We start from the raw sequence: 22,994 nt of genomic DNA, 5'->3' as shown, positions 1-22,994 counted from the left end.
TTCCTTTCATTATTTAAAGGTTACCTAATTTATGCCCATCTTCAAAGATTTAATGGAATTTGTGTGGCCAATCCCAATAGTTATTTCAAGTTAATTTCACTGAACAGAACACAGGTGCATAATGTAAAAGAAAACCAGTTTAAAAGTCAATACTAGACAACAGTACTAGACAAGACTTTTTTACAAAGATTTATCAACATTTAATGGGTACATGGAAACAAGAATGTTGGTAATTTCCAAATCTAGTATTGACACCATGACAGTATCTCTTAATTTATAGGAAAATGATGAGCTAATTGTGCTGTTTTCCACATTAACTTTTCCTGTGCTTTTAAACAAACTTCCTTTTGAGCCAAGTCCAAAGAGAGGCTTTCTTGTACTACAGTACATACAGTATTTCCTTTTATCAGTCATCTTAATTTTTAAGCCATTTTAAGTTCATTATTATTATGGTTAGTTTACAAAGACAATGGAAAAAATAAACTTGTGGTACTATATTGACAATAGGAACATACAGATAATATCATATTATGTTATTCAGCAAGAAAGATTACAATATCACTAAGGACTTTCTATGTATTCATATTATTTGCAACCAAACATATAATTGCACTTAAACAGGTTCCAGCTGCTATAGGTCCTGCCATAATGCTATAATAATGTAATGATGTAATGATTTAAACCACTTTGTCTTTCAATAGGAATATTGGAATATAGCGCTCCTCAGAACTGGTGTTATTTTGTTTCAGATTCAGTTGACCAGAAATGGGATATGCATATGAAACAGGTCCTCCAGCTCAATGAGAAATTCCATGCACTCTGGGACCAGACTGGAGAGAGGTGTAATCATCTGAAGCAGCTGCTACACCAAAGCAATCCCATCACCATCAAGGACCTGTACATCGTCAGCAATACAGCAGGAGTCCAGGAGCTTTACATACAGTAAGCTGATGTTGCACTGTTAGCCCTAGAAACTGTTAGCTGAGTTGAAAATCAGTGTGAATTTAAACAAACATGTTCAGATTGGTAACAATCCCTGAAATGTCTGTGTACTGCATATAATCCATATCTTTGTAAATTAGTTATAAAAAAGTGTAGAAAATAGATAACACGATTCCTCTTTAACAGAAACAACTTTCAACAAATGAAAGTTCTTAACTGAAGTTCGGTAAATTTAACGACAGACAAGCCAATCTCACCCATCTGTTTTAAATCACAGACAATATCTAATTTTGCTGTATATACAGTATATCATTCTTGCATTTTTTTCATACTCCTCTCTCTGAATGGGGGAACCTTCTTGTTTTCTGGCCAGGAGGCTACCTCTTAACTCAGCATTTTATGCCAAAACATCTGATTCTTGGTGTCAGTATTCTTGATGAAATTTCACCTCTATCAGTCAACAACATCAAAGAAAACACTACAGTTTATTTTGTATGCTTTATTAGTGCAATTGCTTCATTCTTTTCATCACATCACCATCACCGTTTAATCAAATATGTATACATGTTTCTGACAAGATTATTTGAATTGGCAATCTTTTGCAGAATGGGTTATCAGATGCTTTCTAGTCATGTACCTCTGTGTAAGCGATCAGTATATAATTTGTCTATAGTTACGCTTACAATTAGAATCAAAGATTAAATTACAATTAAGGTTTCATATACAGTAGATTTGAAAAGACCACAGATAAGCTCCTCATTGCAGTTAGTAAACTAATTGCCAGAATCAGTGATATTATTTGTTTGAGGATGAACTATTCATGATGTGATGCAGATCAATTATATATACAGTATACTGAACAGTATATAGATCGGCCTTATGTTGTAAGGCGAGCCTGCATTAAACTAGAACTGACAAAAAGAGGAGCAGATGGTGGAGTGCTTAAACTTCAGCCCTAAAATGTATTATGTCTAAGTGAATATCTGTTTCTGCTTTGCAGATACTTCTCAGCATTCACAAACCTTGATGTAGTGGGAGGTTTTGATTATCTTGCAAAAAAGACAAGGTATGGAATGCATTGATTCAATATTTAACAGCATTGTTAATAGTCTGAAAGTAGAATTAATACAGAATTCTGTTGATTTCAGTCTTTCTGGTAATTAATGATTATCAAACCTCGGTATTGTGATAGGCTTTGACTAAGGTGTTTAAATTAAATCTTACATTGTTACACAGGAACATTTTTTACAAAGTGCAATTACTGTTTTTTGCCTATCTTACATTGCTTTTTTCTGTACATTTCTTCTGTACAAAAGCCATTTTGCTTCTGATTGTGTTGTTTACAGTTATAATTATCTTACAGCCTGGCATGACTGACCATCAAACATAAGAAAGTAAAATAATTCAGCTGTATTTGTTGTCCTAATTGCAATTTCTTTTTATGCTTGTTACTTACTTTAACTAATGAAGCAATGGAAAATGTATATTAGTGTCTGATAAAATTCAAAGGGACATCGAAGCATTAGTGTCTTTTCAGATCACAGATACCATTATTTGAGATTCTTATTATTTGTACCTGGACTAAACAGGATATGTCCCTTTGATTTCTATTGTTTTATGATTTTTTCCAGGTACATTTTTGTCTTGATTCTGTTCATTATTATTTGCACTGAGAATTTGAATCTTTAATCTGCAGCAATTACTGGAAAAAGAATAAGATAAACCTCAGCAGGTTTTTCTTCAGTTCCGAAAAACCTGAAAGCTCAGTCTCGGTAAGCCTCTACAGAGTCCTTCATGAGCGCATCAGAGACCAGGTCACGCAGTACATCCTTATCCTTAAACGTCTCTGCCAGTCAACTGAAAAGGTACACATGAACTGAATGAACCTGTTTACACTATATACAGTACATTAGGTAACTTTCATGATAATTAAGGTTACAAACGTACTTAACAGATACTTAACACTTAACAGATTAAAACAGTGCAGTCATTTCTTAAAAGAAATGATCTACTCTAAATTAAAGGGAAGGAAGTTTAATCAATGAATTCTTTGATTAAAAGAGCACATTTTTAGCAGGACCTGAACGGCATTCACATTTCTCTTCTATAAAGTACCTTGCAAAAATATTCAAACCCTTCCAATAGTGTCCCGTATTGTGACAGGATACATACACAGTTTTTAAACTTAATATTATATTCAAAACCTGAATGCACAAATTGAAGTCTTCTAAGAGTAAGATAAGTTATAGTAAATGTCAGCTAAAACTAAAGAAAAAAAATGAAATATGATGATTCCATAAGACTATGTCTTTATCAACTTCACCTGTCAGTTTGGTGCAATTTCCACCAGTTATTCTTAGCATATTTGCCCACACTCTTTCCAGTTGCTTGATGATTCCTTATGGACAGCATTTTTTAAGTCTTTCCACAGATTCTCAAAAGGTTTTACCAGTTAGGATTTTGACTGGTTCCCTCAGGGACATTCACTTTATTATTCTTAAACCACTCCAGTATAGCTTTGGCCTTGTACTGCATTCTTCTGTATTCTCTTGTAGTCATTCTCCTGCTGGATGGTTATTTTGTGCTTCAGTTTAAGGTCTTTAAAAGACTGGATTTGTCTTTATGTCCACCTATTTTCCTGTCAGTCTAGAAAATCTTCTCAGTCCATGTTGATGACACCCACAACATGCTTGACAGTAGGGGTAAGGGTTACTGGGCCATGCACCGTGTTGTTTGCACTTGACATAAGACTTTGCATTTAGATTAAATAGTTCCAATTTTGTATTGTCAGACCACAAAACAAATTTTGCTGCATATTTGCAGTATTAACTAATTGTTTTACTATAAACTCCATGTAAGTGTTTTTAGTAATGGCTTCCCTATTGCCACTCTGCCATACAATTTTTTCTGCCCTACTGTACTTTACTGTAGATCTGTGCCTTTCTGCAACTTTATCTCTGAATTATTTTAATAGCAAATTTATCTTTATGGACGAATCATTGCTGGAAATGCACTGCCTGAATAAGGGACTTTGTAGAGACATACTGTACATTTTGATTCTGTATTCACGAGATCCTTAATTATTACGTACAGACAGAAGCCACCCAACTAATTGTGCCTCTCCACAAGGTAATATTGTGCACCCACAGTAAATTAATTTAAGTTTGCAACAGGAAAAAGTTTAATTATGCAAGCATGATTTTTTCATTTTCTTTCATTATCTATTAATTGCACATTTTTTGCTTTGAATATAGTCAAATATGAATTACTACTTCTCATAAGTCTCATAACTATGAGCTTTAAAGCAATAAAATGTGATAACCAAGATAGGGTTTGAATATTTTTGCAAGGAGATGTACAGTATGTAACAGTATAATAGCAGCATGTTATGCTTTTCAAAACAAAAACTATTTTTAACCAACTTGTCTGATTTTAAACAATTTTACTTCAGTCCCAATCTGAAATAAAGAATTACAAATGATAACTAATTTATAAGAAAAAGATTAATATAAATATGTAAAATAATGGCACATTAACTAAATCTAATACCAAAATTAATACTTACTGATTATATTATATAATGAAGCATTACTTGGATTTCTACATTACATTTAGAAATGTAATTATATGTTAATAATGAACAATTAAGCATAATAGTGCTAGTTTCAATTTGCTGTATAACTGAAGAAAAAATTTGTCAAAAGAGCTAACAATATCCATAAACCACATATGGAATGTATATTGCAGATAACGGTGAATTAAAATATGAGGTTTTGAATTATTTTTAAGTATAGGTGACAATATTTTAGACATTTTAAAAGAGGAGAAATTAACCACTTGGAACTTTCCACTGAGTGGCTTTTCAATATTTCATGTGATAAGAGACTTTTTGTGTGAGTTCTTTAAATGTTTTTCTTGTTCCTCAGCTACAGTATAACAGTCAGTGTGATTTTAGCCTACAGGTGTTCAGGAAGTGAATGAAGCTCTTAAGGGGTATATCGACCTACAAAGTCACATCAGTCAACTTCTGGATGATGCTTCCCTTACAAAGGTCCTGTGGAAATCTCTGGGGCAGAAATTATCAGTAAGAGCTTTTACGTATAATAAATATCTGCATGTAAAAGCAATTTTGTTTCACTTTTTAAATTTAAATTTAAAGTGACTAAAGGATTAATAACATTTTGGGCTGCACTGATAATCAGTCATCATAACAGATAAATATAAGGCAATTGTGACATTTTTTGACATTGTCAGTTTCTGTAGATTAGCACACAACATGAACCTATATTCATAACTGATCCTTTCCCTGCATAAACTATAACGTCCGTTATGATGTGCTTATTATATTTCACTATGTATCACACCAACCCAATAACATGACTTTTTTTTTCTTTGTAGTAATGAAAAGGGTATTTCAAATTAGAATCAAATCAGTTTTGCAGCTACAACGGATTCAAGAAAATGTATTCTGCTTCTTGTATGTACTGGTTACTTTACTTATCTTGGCCAAAAAAAGGATTATTTGAAATAAGGTATAACTGTTGCTCGACATAATGAAAAGTCTGCTACACCAAATAATGCTCTGGTCTGTAGCTAGGATACTGCATTCTTGCACTTTCAATGATTATTATTTATATAATTTACTTAACTTAAAATGGTGGGAAGCAGAGTGGCTAGATTTAGTTTCTGGGGTGCAATTTTTATTTGTATTTTCTCCCCATGTTTGTCTGGGTTTCGTCCCACAGTTCAAAGACATGCTTGTAGGTTAATTGGTTACCTGGAAAATTATCCCTAAGTAGTGAGTGTGTGTGTCTGTGTGTGCCCTGCCATGGACTTGCAGTCCATCCAGGGTGTATCCTGCGGTCCACCCAATGACTGCTGGGATAGGCTCCACCTCTGCAATCCTATTGGAGATTAGAGAAAGACATTAGTGAATGGCTGGATGTATTTAACTAAAATTGATTATTATATGATTACTTTAAAGAAAATGTTTATGTTGATGTATTTTGAAACAGTTCATGACATAACAATCAGCTTGTGTTTGACATTTAAAATGTGAGCAACAGAATACAATTCCTAATTCATTCTTTTAACGTTTTTTTCAGAAGCAAATTAAATGAGAAGATAATCAGTGAATAGTTTCAAATGCGAAAGTAGTAAACATTTTCTTTTAATTTAGTGCTAAAACAGCTCAATTGCATGTCTATTTAGATGTGATTGATATACCTTGTCTCCACTACTATTAAATGTCTGTACTTTCACTGCTTTGTCCTGTGTCAAATTGGATTTTCATCTCAAGGGATACCAACGCAATTAACAGGTATGAGGAAACTAATTTTATCCACCATTGAAGTACAAACTTTTTGTGGTGGTGAATGCAAGCAATTTTACTGCAGCAGAAGTGCGACATTACTTAGCCAATCAACATGTCGAAAGTCTTGCAGGCTAAACAAAGAGAGCCTGATTTTGAATTTAAAACAGCAAACCTTGATTACCACCCTTTTTTATGTTTGTACCATAGGATCTCACAAGTATTCCCAGCCTTTGGTACAGTATCCAGACTGAAACATTAACTCTAAAATATTTAGAAACACTATGAAACACTAAAACATTGTGAATAGAGTGAATATTTTTTTATTCTAAATTGTTTTTTGAACTTTTTACTCCAGTGTGTCCCACCTTTTCTATATAGAACTAAAATCAATTTAAAATGTTAGAATATTTATATGATTGCTAGACTTGCAACTTGTAATGTAACCATTACATTCTGAATGCTGAGAACAAATTCTGCTTTAGACAGTCTTTAGGTAAACTAGGTAAATGAGGTAAATTAAAACATTTTTCCGAAAGAGTTAATGGGACAGGTTTCTGACCTATCTTCATAATTTGCATAGTTTAATACAATTATACTTTCAAGAAGATTTTACTAAAATAAGTTAATTGCAATTTAAAAAAGTCAAAAGATAAAAAAAAACGAAATGAAAAACTCTAAAGCTGTCAGGGAAAGGACTTACATAGTCAAATGATTCTATATTGTAATATTTAGCTGTGATATATGTGATAATTTAAGAAAGATACACAAGTTCATCAGGCCAAAACTTTTTTTAATGTTTTCAAAATTGATATTTCTCTGTCTTCTGTCTGTCTTCTTTTGTCAGGATATTTTGTGTACCCCTGAACGCAGGCTAAGAGAAGACAGCAAGAACATGCCAATATCCCATTCAGCTGGACGATTCAGCCATGACAGAATACTGCTCTTTGATGATGTGTTGGTAATTCTTCAGGTCAGCTGTTGAAACACCATTTACACCTATGGGCTTTGGTGCCATTTTTCTTCACAGCAGCTGTCATGTAATCTCTGGCAAAATTCATGTTCTGTGAAGCCAGGGAAGCATGATACAGATGCAGCCATTCAAAATGGGTGAGGTATTTCGCGGCATACCGCGACACGCCCACCGGGGTATCACGCAGTTCACGTGTGTCACTTGACTAACTATCCGGCGTCGCCTTGTAAAACCGCCAGGGGGAGCTTAACCTCTCATGTAGAGGATTTGAGCCTTTAATTTTGAACTGTGTATTACAGCATGTTAATCATCAGTCATTAAAATGTTGGTATATTTTATGAAAGCAAGATTGCTCAGTTGGACAAAACTACACAACCTACCTTTATCAGAAATATTTATGCATCAAAGCCTTTACTGAAGATATTACTAATAGTATTAATAATGGATGACTTTGGACAAGTTGTATACTCAAAGTATAATTTCTTTAGCACATTTGTACAAGCACTTGGAATCTGTCCAAGCCATACTTTGTCAGGCATTTTGTTTTACTTCAACGGGCATAAAAACTTCCTTGCTTTTAACAGGGTGTTTCATAATTTCTAACTACGAAAATGATTTAAAATGCGACACCTATCATTCAACTAGAGCTTAAAATATCACAAGGATCCTCAAGAGCACAGCAAAGAGTGTATTAAAAGACACTTGTATTTATCAACGCTTTCTTTTCCGTATACCAGATTTTATGGAACCACTTCAGATGGGTGTCAGCCAGTCAGATTCCAGGAATCGGCACTTTAAAGGAAAAATACACACCGGTATTCCATTTCTCCTTAACGATTTTAAGCATCGAAGTATTTATCTAGCATGTGAAATAGCATGTGAAAAAGTGGTAGTTTTAAGCTTTTCTGCTAATATAATATGGAATCGCGTATCTCAAGAAATTAATAACGATATAATTATATTCATGTTGCAAAAGAACTGCAACGGACATAAAAACTCCCTTGCTTTTAACAGAGCGTTCCATAATTTCTAACTACGAAAATGCCAGGTGAAAGGATTTGTAAACATATTTTGTTAAAGCAAGTCAGTTTTGTCCGCAACACATAAAATACATTTTTCCAAGAAAGTTTAGCCTTTGTCACTAATGAAACCACTAAATAAAGACATAAATATAGAAACTTAAGATTTGTTTTATTTAATGTTGGTAGCAGGATGAACTGTCAGAGTGTATATTTTGTCGCAGAGTTGCTGCAAGATGTTAACAGTGAAAAAGGTATTTAGATATGAGTTATTTCAAGATGAAAAAGAAAACATACACGAAACATGGTTTCATTATGACCAGAATTGGTCTTGAGATATTTTTAACTTGATTTACAGTATTTGAGAGGTATGTCTTAACACCGATACTACAGTGCTTAAGTACTGCTCACGTATATGTTTCTAGGTTTATATTATGCATTTCATACGGTCAAATTACTTTTGAGCAACTAATAAGAAGCGCGAAACGGTATGCATTTTAGTTTCGGTTTGTGCTGGGACCCGTGGATTGATTAGAGATATCAAGTACATACAAGTCATTTTTTAAATGTTGTAGTTCATCTATCTATACAGACAGCAATTCTCGTCTTGAAAAAATGTTACGAGTACATCATCTATCAACAATTACACAGGTTCTGTTTCCATATTGCGGATTCTGGTTACGTAATATTATTTTCTAGATTTCACATTGTGAATATATGATTTGGGCAAACAGAGCCGCAAAGAAGTACATTATTGGTTGTTGTTTTTTTTTTGCAGTTTTATCTAGAACAAGTGATGCTTAAACCTTTGTCTGATTCTTGTGAAACTATCCACACGACAGTTACAGTACCTTGGAGTTGACTTCAGTGATGTCACTGATGGGATGTTTCTAAAAATCCATCCTCTGTAAAACGTCTTCTCTAGTTGTCCTGCATATGTATTCGCTAATGAAGCTGTGTGTTCTGAGCCTGGATCTCTACATTTCTGTATGAACCAGCTTAGAGGGCTAAAGACAGCTTGTGTTTGAATTGAGTGTAAGGCAATTTATGCTTCTAAAGTCATGGTCAGCATTTATTTTTGTTGCTGGCATTGAACTGTGTGTTGGATGCACATGAATTGAAGGAATGGGCAAACATAGCTGATGCGGATCCACAGAGCCAGCATATTAAGATGTTTATAATTAGAGGCAATTTGTTTAAATAACTAGGTATGGATACTGATGTGCAAGAGAGGTGGAAAGGCTGTTTCCTTTAGCCAGCACTATAAAATATTTTATTCTCAGTGAGATGCTGCCATTTCATAGTGGGTTTCTAACACTGTGTATAGTTCCATCCGCACAGTGCCTTTACTTCCATTTCTAATCTCTTTATCCAGTACAGAGGATTTGGAGCCTATCCCAGTAAGCAACGGACACAAGGCAGAATACACCCTGGACATAGCGCCAGTCCATCACAGGACAGACAGACACAAACACACACACACCAGGGCCAGTTTTCCCATAAACCAATTAACTTACCAGTATGTTTTGGAGTGCAAGAGGGAGTCATATCACACATATGGAGAAAAACCATGTAACCCAGAGAGAACATGTAAACCCCACACACACAGGATGGCAGGAATTGAACCTAGGACCCCAGTGCTGCAAGATAGCAATGCTAACCACTTTGCCACCATTATAAATGGATGGATATCTTAGTTATCTTTCTAGTTCACAGGTTTGCATGCATAATTTAATTTTGAAAGCCACTGAGACATCAGGTACTACTGTTGTATTTATGAAAAAGAAACAAAACAAAAAACATACTAACAACTGTGCCATCCTACTCCTTAGTTAATACATTTTATTATTCATAAACAGTTAACATTGTTAGCAAAATATTTTGAATTATATTTAACCCTATTTTTTCTTTAGTTTTGTATTTAACTTATTATATGATAGTCAGACTTAATGTATATTTGAACAATGAAAATATATTTTTACAAGATTTTACATTAAGCACTTAAAATTAATATGGTTAATAATAGTAAACTGTAACATGCTGTAACAAGATCGGTTAAACTGCGAAGAAAATTCTTTCAGAGAAAATGTTTCAGGTGTGAAGAACATAGATCTCCAATGCAATTTCAACCAAACCTGTTCCCACACACCCTGCCCCCACTACCATTAGAATATACACAAACATTTTAGCGTTTCATTCTGAGCAGAAGACCCTCACACCTGAAGAGTGCTGGCTGTGACGAATTAAACCGGTTTTACAGGTTTCAATCACAGACCATGTGACATGGGAGACAGGAAACTAACACACAGCGCCACCGGATTTGATAATGCTATAAAAACGCTATAAAATAATGTGACTTGGCACAGAACAAGTTTACAGCACAGTACAAAAATAAATGCTGACCATGACTTTAGAAGCATAAATTGCCTTACACTCAATTTAAACACAAGCTGTCTTTAGCCCTCTAAGCTGGTTCATACAGAAATGTAGAGATCCAGGCTCAGAACACACAGCTTCATTAGCGAATACATATGCAGGACAACTAGAGAAGACGTTTTACAGAGGATGGATTTTTAGAAACATCCCATCAGTGACATCACTGAAGTCAACTCCTAGGTACTGTAACTGTTGTGTGGATAGTTTCACAAGAATCAGACAAAGGTTTAAGCATCGCTTGTTCTAGATAAAACTGCAAAAAAAAAAAACAACAACCAATAATGTACTTCTTTGCGGCTCTGTTTGCCCAAATCATATATTCACAACGTGAAATCTAGAAAATAATATTACGTAACCAGAATCCGCAATATGGAAACAGAACCTGTGTAATTGTTGATAGATGATGTACTCGTAACATTTTTTCAAGACGAGAATGGCTGTCTGTATAGATAGACGAACTACAACATTTAAAAAATGACTTGTATGTACTTGATATCTCTAATCAATCCACGGGTCCCAGCACAAAACGAAACTAAAATGCATACCGTTTCGCGCTTCTTATTAGTTGCTCAAAAGTAATTTGACCGTATGAAATGCATAATATAAACCTAGAAACATATACGTGAGCAGTACTTAAGCACTGTAGTATCGGTGTTAAGTCATACCTCTCAAATACTGTAAATCAAGTTAAAAATATCTCAAGACCGATTCTGGTCATAATGAAACCATGTTTCGTGTATGTTTTCTTTTTCATCTTGAAATAACTCATATCTAAATACCTTTTTCACTGTTAACATCTTGCAGCAACTCTGCGACAAAATATACACTCTGACAGTTCATCCTGCTACCAACATTAAATAAAACAAATCTTAAGTTTCTATATTTATGTTTTTATTTAGTGGTTTCATTAGTGACAAAGGCTAAACTTTCTTGGAAAAATGTATTTTATGTGTTGCGGAAAAAACTGACTTGCTTTAACAAAATATGTTTACAAATCCTTTCACCTGGCACTTTCGTAGTTAGAAATTATGGAACGCTCTGTTAAAAGCAAGGGAGTTTTTATGTCCGTTGCAGTTCTTTTGCAACATGAATATAATTATATCGTTATTAATTTCTTGAGATACGCGATTCCATATTATATTCCCTTTTAATCAAATTCTAAAAGTATGCTTGTCGACTCCGGTATCACGTTAGTTAAAGACTCCGAAGCTTACAATGTTTAGGGAGAAATGGAATACTGGTGTGTATTTTTTTCTTTATACAGTACAGTTTGCATACGGTAATATGTTTATGTTACGCGATTAAAAAATAAATAAATAAAACTGGAAGGTCCAGCACCAGCTGGATTCGAACACACAACCGGCCAGTTGGTAGTCACACACCTAGACCAGTAGGCTACAAGACAGCTCGCATGAACAGGCAGGCGAAACAGCCCTACACAGCCCTGTCGCAGTACACGGATATAATCATACCGTTATTAAATTCTTGAGATACGCGATTCCATATTATATTCCCTTTTAATCAAATTCTAAAAGTATGCTTGTTGACTCCGGTATCACGTTAATTAAAGACTTCGAAGCTTACAATGTTTAGGGAGAAATGGAATACTGGTGTGTATTTTTTTCTTTAAAGTACTGTAGGGAAAACCGGTTCAGGGACGCCAAATATGTAATCATAGTGGCTCTCTGAAGGCACCAGTTCTGTAGGGTTTGGGCATTTACCGAGACAATTATTAATTGTAGCAGTAAATCACAAAGTTGATTCTTTTGATGGCTTTAGAATCCAACCATGCAACATAACTCAAACAACGCGCACACACAGGTACTAATACACGAGGATACATTTATTAATACATAGAATATGCATGTAAACCTAACAGATCTTATCGAGAGGGTTATCAGAATACAAAAGGTATATTTGGTCAGTTACAAAGAGTTATACATATCAAGAGGACATACGTTCAGTATATCATTCATTAAGACCGTTTCATAAATGAACTTGGTTATAACTTCTACATTAGATACTCAAACAAGTACATAACTCTTAGGAATTAAATTGATATCAATTGGTTTGGATAACAATTGAATTCTCGAGCTGTAATGCATTGAAGTTGAATACTCATCCAATCTCTGGGGATTCAGATCTCCTGCGGACTCAAAGAAACAGTTGCAGGCTGTTGCTGTCCAATCCGCGCTCTCTGGCTCCGTGCCAGGCTGTGCTGTGCGGCTTGCGACGGTGCGCTGCTGATGCTCACTGTTGGCTTTAACTAGCAAAGTTTGTGCACAGGAGAAAAGATGACTGTGGGTCCCAGCAAGTCAGGAAGAGGACCGGTTCGTTCCTGATGAAGAGCTAGTTCTGAATAGTAATTCAGCTGTCCACAGTTCCGACCTGTTCACGAGGCCTGCTGCTGGTTACTCTCTGGCAACCTCCACTCTAGACTCTTAGAACAAAGGAAAGTTCTGGCACTCGGACACACTGGCCGTTCCGTGGTTGTCCGGGCTGAGTCTCAGGATGGTCAGGAGGCGCGCTGCGAGAATGTCCTGCCCTTGGGAGCCTTCTGCTCCTGGGCCGTCCTGCCCTGGAATTCTCACAGAATCTTGTTGAATCTGAATCTGAATCTCTCAGGCCCTCTGTGTTGCCTGTTTTTACCTGGAGGAACTTCAGCTCATTGATTGGCTGAAAGTTCCATGGACATCAGAGTCCCACGTGGGTTACTCGGCCCTAACAGTCCCTGATTGGTTGATCAAGGTGAGATATGATTCACTTACTCCTGACACTTAGTAATGCAGTCCAGATGTCCAACTGGCACTCCCTAGACAGATAGGCGCCAATGGATGACCATTGATCATGATAGCCAGGCTTAGCTAAGTGCATCCCCCTTTGGGAGCTGTCCTTATCAAAAGAAAACATCTTGCATGAATGGTTTCTCTGTGGCTGCACCACAGAGATGAACAGAGAAATGGGGCCTCATTTGGGAAGCTCAGAAACACTTAATTCTGCATTATTATTAAGCCTCGCCGCTACAGTACCAAGACCAGCTATATACTGTATATTTATGTTCCAAAATTAATATCGTTTATGGCCTTCACACGCGTTACAGTATGCTCCTATTCTTTTTCTGCTCAGCTACTAAGATTTCCCTTCAGTGGTAAAATTCCATATAAATATTCAATACTTAAACGGGCACCGTTAAGACATTAAATATACATATACATACTGTATACAGTACAGTTTGCATACGGTAATATGTTTATGTTCCTAAATCAATCTCTTTTATGAGCATGTGAAAGGCATGGTGAATCGATTCTCAAAAATTACTGTACTTTGCATGATTGGAAACAAATGCGTGATTGCGAAATGCTGTGGTGTTACTTTTACAAAGACGGTCAATGAAAAAAAGAATGTGGACCAGGGCAATACTTTGAGTTTACACTTACAGCTTTTCCAAGGTCATTCATTATTAATACTATTAGTAATATCTTCGTTAAAGACTTTGATGGCGACAGCTCAAACATGAGAGGTTGAGCTTAATTAGCTCCACCTTGCGGAAATTCCGGATACTATTATTTTCCCTACTTCCATTTTTGATCAAATGTTTTTAAATTTCTCAGTCGATCACTATACAGACAGCCATTCTCGCAAAAAGGTTTCATTGTCCCTAAAAGGGGCATTTCATTGGAAATTCTGACTGCCACCTACTTACAGCGGCAAATTAATTTTCCCACCACAGTACTAACGAGGTCATACTAAACTTCTGAGATATGATACAATTAGCATACATGGTAAAACTGTTTATATTGTAGTTCTAAATGTAGCTGTCTACAGTTTATCATGTTGCAAGATATAATTCAGTAATATAAAGCTTATGCATGGAAATTATTTTTAGGAAAATTGTCCTTTTCTATGGAGACTAAAATTTTTAAAAAATTGTAAAGGGTAAATAAGCAGTATCCATGTATCTAGAGTTAAAACACTGCAGTTTTTATTCTCTACTTGCCTGTGGTCTTACATTTATGTATTTCCTATCTCCTTCTGTTGTTCTGTAAATCTGTCATCCACTGGTTTTCTATTGCTTCTCATGATCTCATTCTACATACTCCTTGATGGCTGTGACCACCTATAAGTCAGCTTTAAAAGAGAAACATCTCAGAGCTATCCATCAACAGACTTGAGGGATGACAGATTTAGTCTGTTTCAAACTCTTGTAGTTTGCATTGCACCGTATAGTAACACTATATATATACTATCCCCTAATATCCCACTGTTTCACACACTAGATGGTCAGCCAATACTTTTCTGAAGCAAGATTCCTTCATAAAGTATCTTCATTTCTAATATTTCTTTGCGTATTTACATGATTCTAGGGATCTGACGTTCACTGCTATGATCTTACTACAGTCTGGACTGAGGAAACAACAGAAGAGAATTCAGATAGGTGAGAATATTGTACAGGTCAATTTCATTATATATATGTACACTTTATTTTTATGGAAAAAAAGATAATTGAGTCATCTGACATACTCTGTTAGCAACTGAAAATAAAATTTTAATGCATGGCTTTGCAAAGTACTTTATCTGAACAATGATATTAAGCACATCTGTATGTACTGTTGTTGTACTTTAAATTTCAAAATGCTGCCCAGTGCAAGGAAAAATGGAAAGTAAAAAAAAAATGTTGTTTGCATTCCCGTTTATTTTAAATCATCCTTATTAAATTCGCTATGCTGTGTATGGTTTTGTGTTGTCTTTTCTGACATATACGGGGATGCATTTGCATTTATTTTAATCTGTTTCCCTGTTTTAGCAATGTGAGTTTATGAAAGAAACATCTAAAAGAAAAAGAATTGTGAAATGCATGTTAGAAAACTAGCATAACACTTCCTAAAAACATACCTGCATTTAAAAACTAGAAAATAGAAATTGCTGTCCTTACAAGTACGTCATTTAGTAGTGCTGTACAGAGCATTTGGTGTTGAAGAGTGCCACATTTTCTGAAACCAGACATAATTGTTTTTTGGTGTTAATATAATTAAACGTTATATGGAATGTTACTTGTTACATGAAGATCTTATGTAAAGATATTATTTTCATCTTATAAAAGAAAAGGATGGCATATTCATTATATAGCCAAAAGTATTTCAGTTTTTTTTCTATTTGTTTTCAAGAGGAGAAAGATTCATTAAAAAACAGGTTTCACATAATACTAATTATATTTACCATGTTCACATCAAATTTGAAAAGCTCTTAAGCACATGAGAAATTCTAAACTGAAAAAGGTAAAAACAAGAAAGAAACAATATAACAGAATGAGAAAAAATGAATTGCATTTTCTCTGGCGCCAGCAATGTATTCATTACACCAAAATGAGAGTGTTATTGGGGGGGGTCAGATAATTTCCTTTATGCTTTTTGTGCATAAATTGTTTTTATGTAGCATGAACGTTTTTGTGTTTGTGTTTTCATACAGAAAATACTGAAGAAACTTATCTGAAGAGCTTAGGGCTTTGTAAAAATTAAATGGTAGAATTTGTTTTTGTTTTTTTTATATATATACATATGCTTGATTATACCAAATTCAGATTTAAAATGATTTGCAGCTTTTGTATAATTTTGTTGTTGCACTGACTTGTTTTTTGTTCAATCATTATGGTCAATGTTTGGGTTATTCCCCAGGAGGGTTCTCAAAGTGATCACACCTGAAGAGAACTTTACATTGTATACCCAGGAACCACAGCATGAGGTCTGCAATCTTCATTTTCTGATATTTTCATGGTGGCAGTACTAGTCAGTGCTGCATATTGTGTAGAGCCCTTATTTTACAGCCCAAGAGCACTACATTCATCTTTAGTGCACTATAATGGTACTGTATTGACCATTTGATCACAGAAACTAGCTTTCTCAGTCATTTTGTATTACTGTGTTTATACAGAAGATGGGTCCAATATGGGTCTAAAAAACTGTCTATACAACTGCTTTTTATTCAGTCAGAATTACTATATTATACTTTTGCATTTCTATTAAACACACTGTTGCTTTATAATCCATTGTAAAGGTTCTGTATGTCAGATCACACATTTCAACTGTTAAAAGCAGTTCAAATATTATAGCAACATAAAACAAAATTTATTTTTAGTTTGGCAACAAGGTATTGTCCAAAGTTTTTCTCAGCTGATAAGAGTACTGGTGAGACAGATATCCAAGCGTTGTTATTAGAGTTAGTTCAGCAAACTTTGTAAGTTTTAAACTGCATGATGAAAGCTGTTGATCAGCATTAATTCTGTTTTTAATGTTTCAGGTGGTGTGGCAGTGGAAGCTAAACCATGCTGTTCGTCAGTGTTTGAACAGGAGGCGGGACTTCCCCCTTTGGGGAAAAAGAGGACAAGATCAAAATCCAAGTGGCCCCCCACTTTATCGATTTGCAGTATATACCTTTAAAAATGAAGGCAGGTTGAAGAATGCTATTTATGAAGGCTACTGGAATCAAGGGAAACCACATGGAAAGTATGTATTCTGTCATTTTGGAAGTAACAGTTGACTTTTGATTAGTTGAGGTGGTATACCTTATAGTTGTGTTCTAAAAGCAACATATGCTAATATTGTAGGTCTATTCATAATAAACATCAGAATATTTGTGCATATTTAAAAAAAAAACAATTATGGGTGGCATGGTGATACAGAGATTAGCATTGTTACTTCGCAGTTCTGGAGCCCTGGGATAAATTCCTGGGGTGCCATTGAGTATTTTTTCTATGTTTGTGTGGGTTTGCTCCAGGTGCTCTGGTTTTCTCCCACAGTCCCAAGACATGGGTTGGTTAATTGGCTTCTGAAAAAAAAAATTGGGCCTGGTGTGGGTGTGCGTATGTCCTGCGATTAACTGGCATCCCGTCTTGGGTGTATCCCACTTTGCGCCCACTGCTTGCAGGATGAGGTTCCGGTGACCCCCATGACCCTGTACTTGATAAAGCGGTTTGAAAAATGGATGGATTGATTAAAAAGTCACATTAAAACACATAAAATAATCACAGTTCAATTTGCCAAAGTTATATCCTTTTCAAGTTACAGAATGCTCTCTGCACTCACGGAATGAAGCTGGGAATAAACCCGTTACCTGTTCCTTTGCAGCTTGTGTATGCTGACGCAGCTACCTACGTGAACTATCAAACAATTTAATTGCATTTTGACTTAATGCTTAGTGATGGTTGCTGAAAATATGTCATGTCATTTACCAAACCACTTATACCATACAGTGTCGTGGGAAGCTGGAGCCTACCCGACAAGCAACGAGCGCTAGGCAGGGTACACCCTGCACTTGCATCGCAGGGCAAGTGCAAGCCAATCATACATTTGGCCCAGATACAAGAATAGCTCCCTACTCTTATCGAGAAATGCCAGGGGGTCTTTAATGATCTCTGAGAGTCAGGACCTTAGTTCTATGTCTCATCCAAAAATCCAAAATGTTGAGAGCTGCAAGGTGATATACAGTAGCTGCTGGCTTGCTGAAAATATGGATTTTTATTATTCCCAATTTAATATGGTGGTACATATAAATAACTTCTGAGATTTTAGCCCAAAACAGAAAGGAGAGATTTATTTTTTTTTAAATTATGTGGATTTTGTTTTTATGTACAGAGGGACATTAAAATGGGAAAATGAACGTAACTATACTGGGGACTTCCAGAATGGCCAGGAACATGGGTGAGAAAGATTGGTCATTGATAATGTAGCTTCTCAGATACCAGACCAGGTATTGGAGTATATAAATCATTGTGCACGAGTGGATTCGTGAAAAATAAGAACTCATAGGTGTTTAACTGAGAACCCCAAACAGGGTCAAAGATGGTATGCTGTAGTGCACCTGTCTAGCATGCTGCAACATATCTCTGCAGTCAAATATATAAATGCTAGAAAGCTAAGATAAAATGGATAATGGAACTGACTTTTTCAAAAAATTAAAAATACATTTACATGGAGGGTAATTTGATAACAATTTCTGTATTTTGGAGAAATACATTTCAGTTTTGGTTATGCATTTCTAGAATATGGAGTCACTAAAATGTACGTATATGAATAAATATATTGTGAATGTGATGTTTTACAATATTTGAGAAGGGTGGAAACATCTGAAAGATTTCTAATTCTGTATTTTGCTCATATAAAGTCAAAGGTTGTTCCCAGTATTATAGGTTATCTGTGTGACAAATACTGTAGGTACTGTAGCTAACTTTGATGAGTGAAAATATATATTTTTGTATTTTAGAAGTAATGCCTTTTATGGTTTCAAAACACACCATGAATCTGAAATCTCTAATGATGGTGATTAATGTATCTATCTGACAGATTTGCACCCGGGGCAACATTGTTAATGATATGAAAGAAAGCCATGTTATTTATTATATCCACAGCACAAACACAACTTTCTTTTAACATCTCAGAGGTAAAATATGGCCTCCAACAGCACAGAAGTGTTTGTCACCATGCCTGGAAATTGGTATGGATCTTTTCTCCTGCTGATATAACATAATTCTGCTACCTGCAATTTTACTTTCATGTCATTGAGTCCCAGACTTTCCTCAACTTCATAAATATGACCTCATCCAACCTTAAACTAGTAACAGCACCATAAAGTGCATTTAGCAAGTCTATACCTTTGTCACTCTTAATATATTTTTTACCAGGTTTGGAGTCTATGTGGATCCTCACACAGGGACAGAGGGCTATGATTGCTACAAGTGTCACTGGAGAGATGGAAAAATGCATAGATATGGAATCTGTGAGTAAGTAGTTTTTTATATTCTCTGAAGAATTCTTTTTGGCTGATGTAATCTTACTTTAGGAAGCACCTCATTTAGTTATAAAAATTGGTCTGTAATATAAGATTTGTTGTTTATAATGCATGCATTCCTATCAAACACCAGTCCTTCCATCTCATTATTAGGTGCTGATTATTTCCAGGTCCTTTATAATAATCACCATGTGATGATTAAAATAACAGAGTAGAAAAATAAACTATTCTTTAATTACTTATTAGGAAACTAAAATACTGTAAATATTTGAATTATGGGATACTCAGTTGGTGGCGTAATAGAAATCATGTTGATATATTTTTAGGTATAGCAACAGTGTGGTGTACAGAGGCTATTTCAAAGACAACCTGCGCCATGGATTTGGGATTTTGGAAAGTTCCAAAACTGACAATAGTGCTTTCAGATATGTAGGACACTGGAAGAATGACAAAAAACATGGATATGGAATCTTAGAAAGCACCGACAGGTAACTATCTTTAAGAGCAAAAACTATTAATTACTTAAAAATTCTTCTTCCTCCTTTACAATCTTATCATCATTTCCATAACAGATCTGTATCAGAGGATTAGATTCATGTGCCTTTCTGAAACACAAATCAAAGATCCAAATGTACTGTAGATATGACATTGTAGTTTGTTTGACCCAGCTTTAATCAACATGAAACATAAATGTGCATTTAATTTTGATTTTGTGCCAGGATGATACTAGTTGGGAATCAAATGAAAATGTAAATATCCTAGTGCATATACAGAAACAACTCTTCCCATCCTACAAAATGGTTACTTCAAAGTTAACAAGCTGAAATATGATTTAGTTGAAATGTTCATTCCTTATGATAGTTAAAGATTCACCTTCTTTAGGTGTTCCAAAAGACAATTATATACTGTAAATAGCCTTTAGACTTACACAACAGTATGCGAATGCATTGCAGACTATTTGGTGTGCAAACATTTCGCTTTTTAAAAAACACTATTAGTTGGTTGTTGTTTTCTCCGGATATTAGTATTTTTGTGGGGAAATTTTTTTTCAGAAGATTTCTGGTTGCTGCAACAAACATTATGTACTCTCTTGACTTAACACAGCAGAAGTGAAGTTACTGCACCTCTGAAATTTAGACAGTGAAAAACTTGGCTGTGGCAATGAACCTGGTCTTTCAGCACAGCAGAGTTATTTGTTGTTTGGAGAGTGTTGCTGTATGGGATCGAATGCTGGTAGGGGCAGGGAGACAGAGTGACAGTGCACCTACAGTAGGACACATTACTTAACACTACTGTATGTAACACTACTGTATGCGTTTGCTTAAGAAACAAAACTAATCTTAACTGTGACAAGGCTGAAGTCGTGCTTATTGGTACCCCCCATCAACTTCGTAAAGCCAGTCCTGTAACCCTATCTGTAGATGGCTCTGGCTTCAATCAAATTTGAAAAACCTTGGGGTTATATTCGATTCTGGCTTAGCATTCGACCCACATGTACAGCATACTGTCAAAACATTTTTTTTCACCTTAGAAATATCGCAAGACTACAACCCTATGCTATCATTAACTGTGGCTGAAAAGCTGATCAACATATTTGTGTTCTCTCGAATTGACTACTGCAATGCTCTACTCGCTGGGGTATCTAAATCTACTCTGAACAAACTGCAGTATGTCCAAAATTCAGCAGCCAGAATCCTGACCAGGTCTAGTGGTCTAAGATATACTCTTTGCCCAAGTATATCAGAGAGTTCCCTTCTCTAAACTCCTTCAAATCCAGACTCAAAACCTTCTTCTTCAGAAAAGCCTTTACTTAACTGCTTCCATTCTTCACCCCTCTGCTCTTCTTAGTACCACCTTCCATGGTCTCCTCTATTGTAATTGTTGTATTGCTGTAATTGTAATTGTGTCTTATCTTGTGTAGTCTTCTTATTTATTGTTATTGTCATCCTGTAAAGCGCTTTGAAAAGCCACCTTTAAAGGCACTATATAAAATAAAGTTTATTATTATTATTATTATTATTATTATTATCTGGGGTGCAAATACTGAAACAGCACAAATTATAACTGCACAGGATAAAAACCTGTTTTTTTGCTTCATCTGTTTGATGGTATTTCAGTGTGAGTTCTTTTTACATTTTACATTTACATTTTTGCATTTTGATCCAGTGGGGAGAGTTACATAGGAATGTGGCAAGAGGATCACAGAGAAGGCAATGGAATTGTGGTCACACAGTCAGGGTTATGTTATGAAGGCACTTTTCACTGTGACAAACTAATAGTAAGTATTTATGTCATATTGAATATCTTTAGGTTTACATAGTGTTTTCGATACTTAAAGTAGTCAGGGACAATACCGTATCCACTAGGCTGCTGTGTCAGATCCAAGCTGAGCCACAGTGAGGCTCCGGGCATACTATAAAATTAGCCAGCAGCTGTTGATTTGCTTAAAGAAAGTTTGTTGGGGGAACCTTGACTTATCATATCCAGCAACCCCTGTACTGTATTTTGTAGTAGATATATAGAGGGAAATATTTACCATTAAAAAGTTATAATTTCTTTTACAAAAGTATAATTTGTTTTCCCCAAAATATGAATAAAAAGCTCACAATCTCATTATTTTAATGTACTTCATTTATTTTTTTAATTGTGTTTGAATGTAAAAACATATCTATTAATTTTATATTTATAAATATATGAACTCATTCTAATCAAATGTGTTAACCAGGATACAATATATTTTTAATTTCAGTTTTTTTTTTAAAGGGCAAAGGTGTTTTGCTATCAGAAGATAACTCTCTTTATGAAGGGGAGTTTACTGAAGATTTGCAGCTGAAAGGAAAGGTCAGACGAAGTATAATATTTTTTTTAATTTTTGTAAACTTTTAAAGCACGTGGGGTAAATACCTCCACCCTTACTACTAATACTGTTGCACATTTGAGGGATAGCTAAACATCTGTACTTCCCAGCAGAAAACATTGCCCTATTCTGTAGGTTCATTACAGGGGATATTGTCTTAAATGTTTTGCAGCTATCCTCGGTCCTTGAGGCAAGTAAATATGGGCGAAATATTTATCTTGGGAGTCGTACTGATTGTTAATCAAAACATACATTTAACAATGACTGGACCGTTCCTAGTGAGGACATAGCCAACCTTCTTAGGGATGGCACATAAAGAGGAAGTAAGCCTCAAAAGAGGATAGAAATTGTACGTCTAAGAGCAGATCATAGAAGAAAGAGGATCTACCATCATAATCATCAAAAGTATAGTATAGTATAATCATCAGTCTGATTCTCTCCAGATATTCAGAACTTTGGATGAAACCAGTGCTCTTCATAGAGATTTTTTATTTTTATGTATATTTAGGAAATTCATATTTCCTAGCTGTGAAATTTACAGGCTAGATTCTCTCATTGCTTATAATTCATTGTTAAGTAAACAATGAATTATAATCTCATTTATTTATTAGCGTTGTTTATACAGTGAGACTTATTCTTGGGCAGGTTCCGTTTTTTTAATTGGATCCTGGTTCC

General features: G+C 35.1%; 1 protein-coding gene across 3 annotated transcripts in view; it reads left to right on the top strand.

Moving 5' to 3' along the window:
• LOC102695597 (ALS2 C-terminal-like protein) overlaps window positions 1–22,994 on the top strand; it is a 58,100-nt gene that overhangs the window by 15,020 nt on the left and 20,086 nt on the right. The window contains exons 4-16 of one of the 3 annotated variants that reach the window (XM_015354314.2): window positions 750–942; window positions 1,943–2,008; window positions 2,639–2,714; window positions 4,898–5,026; window positions 7,101–7,226; window positions 15,046–15,116; window positions 16,354–16,420; window positions 16,976–17,181; window positions 18,310–18,375; window positions 19,356–19,454; window positions 19,789–19,950; window positions 21,629–21,740; window positions 22,226–22,303. In XM_015354314.2, coding sequence (XP_015209800.2) covers window positions 750–942; window positions 1,943–2,008; window positions 2,639–2,714; window positions 4,898–5,026; window positions 7,101–7,226; window positions 15,046–15,116; window positions 16,354–16,420; window positions 16,976–17,181; window positions 18,310–18,375; window positions 19,356–19,454; window positions 19,789–19,950; window positions 21,629–21,740; window positions 22,226–22,303 — 1,451 coding nt within the window. Of the gene's footprint in view, window positions 1–749; window positions 943–1,942; window positions 2,009–2,638; window positions 2,808–4,897; window positions 5,027–7,100; window positions 7,227–15,045; window positions 15,117–16,353; window positions 16,421–16,975; window positions 17,182–18,309; window positions 18,376–19,355; window positions 19,455–19,788; window positions 19,951–21,628; window positions 21,741–22,225; window positions 22,304–22,994 lie in introns of all 3 variants that reach the window. The other 2 variants (XM_015354312.2, XM_015354313.2) reach the window with 2 other exon arrangements.

The sequence above is a fragment of the Lepisosteus oculatus genome, chromosome 6 (assembly GCF_040954835.1).
Source record: "Lepisosteus oculatus isolate fLepOcu1 chromosome 6, fLepOcu1.hap2, whole genome shotgun sequence".
In the NCBI taxonomy this organism is placed as follows: Eukaryota; Metazoa; Chordata; class Actinopteri; order Semionotiformes; family Lepisosteidae; genus Lepisosteus; species Lepisosteus oculatus.
This window is presented reverse-complemented; position numbering and strand designations above follow the sequence as displayed.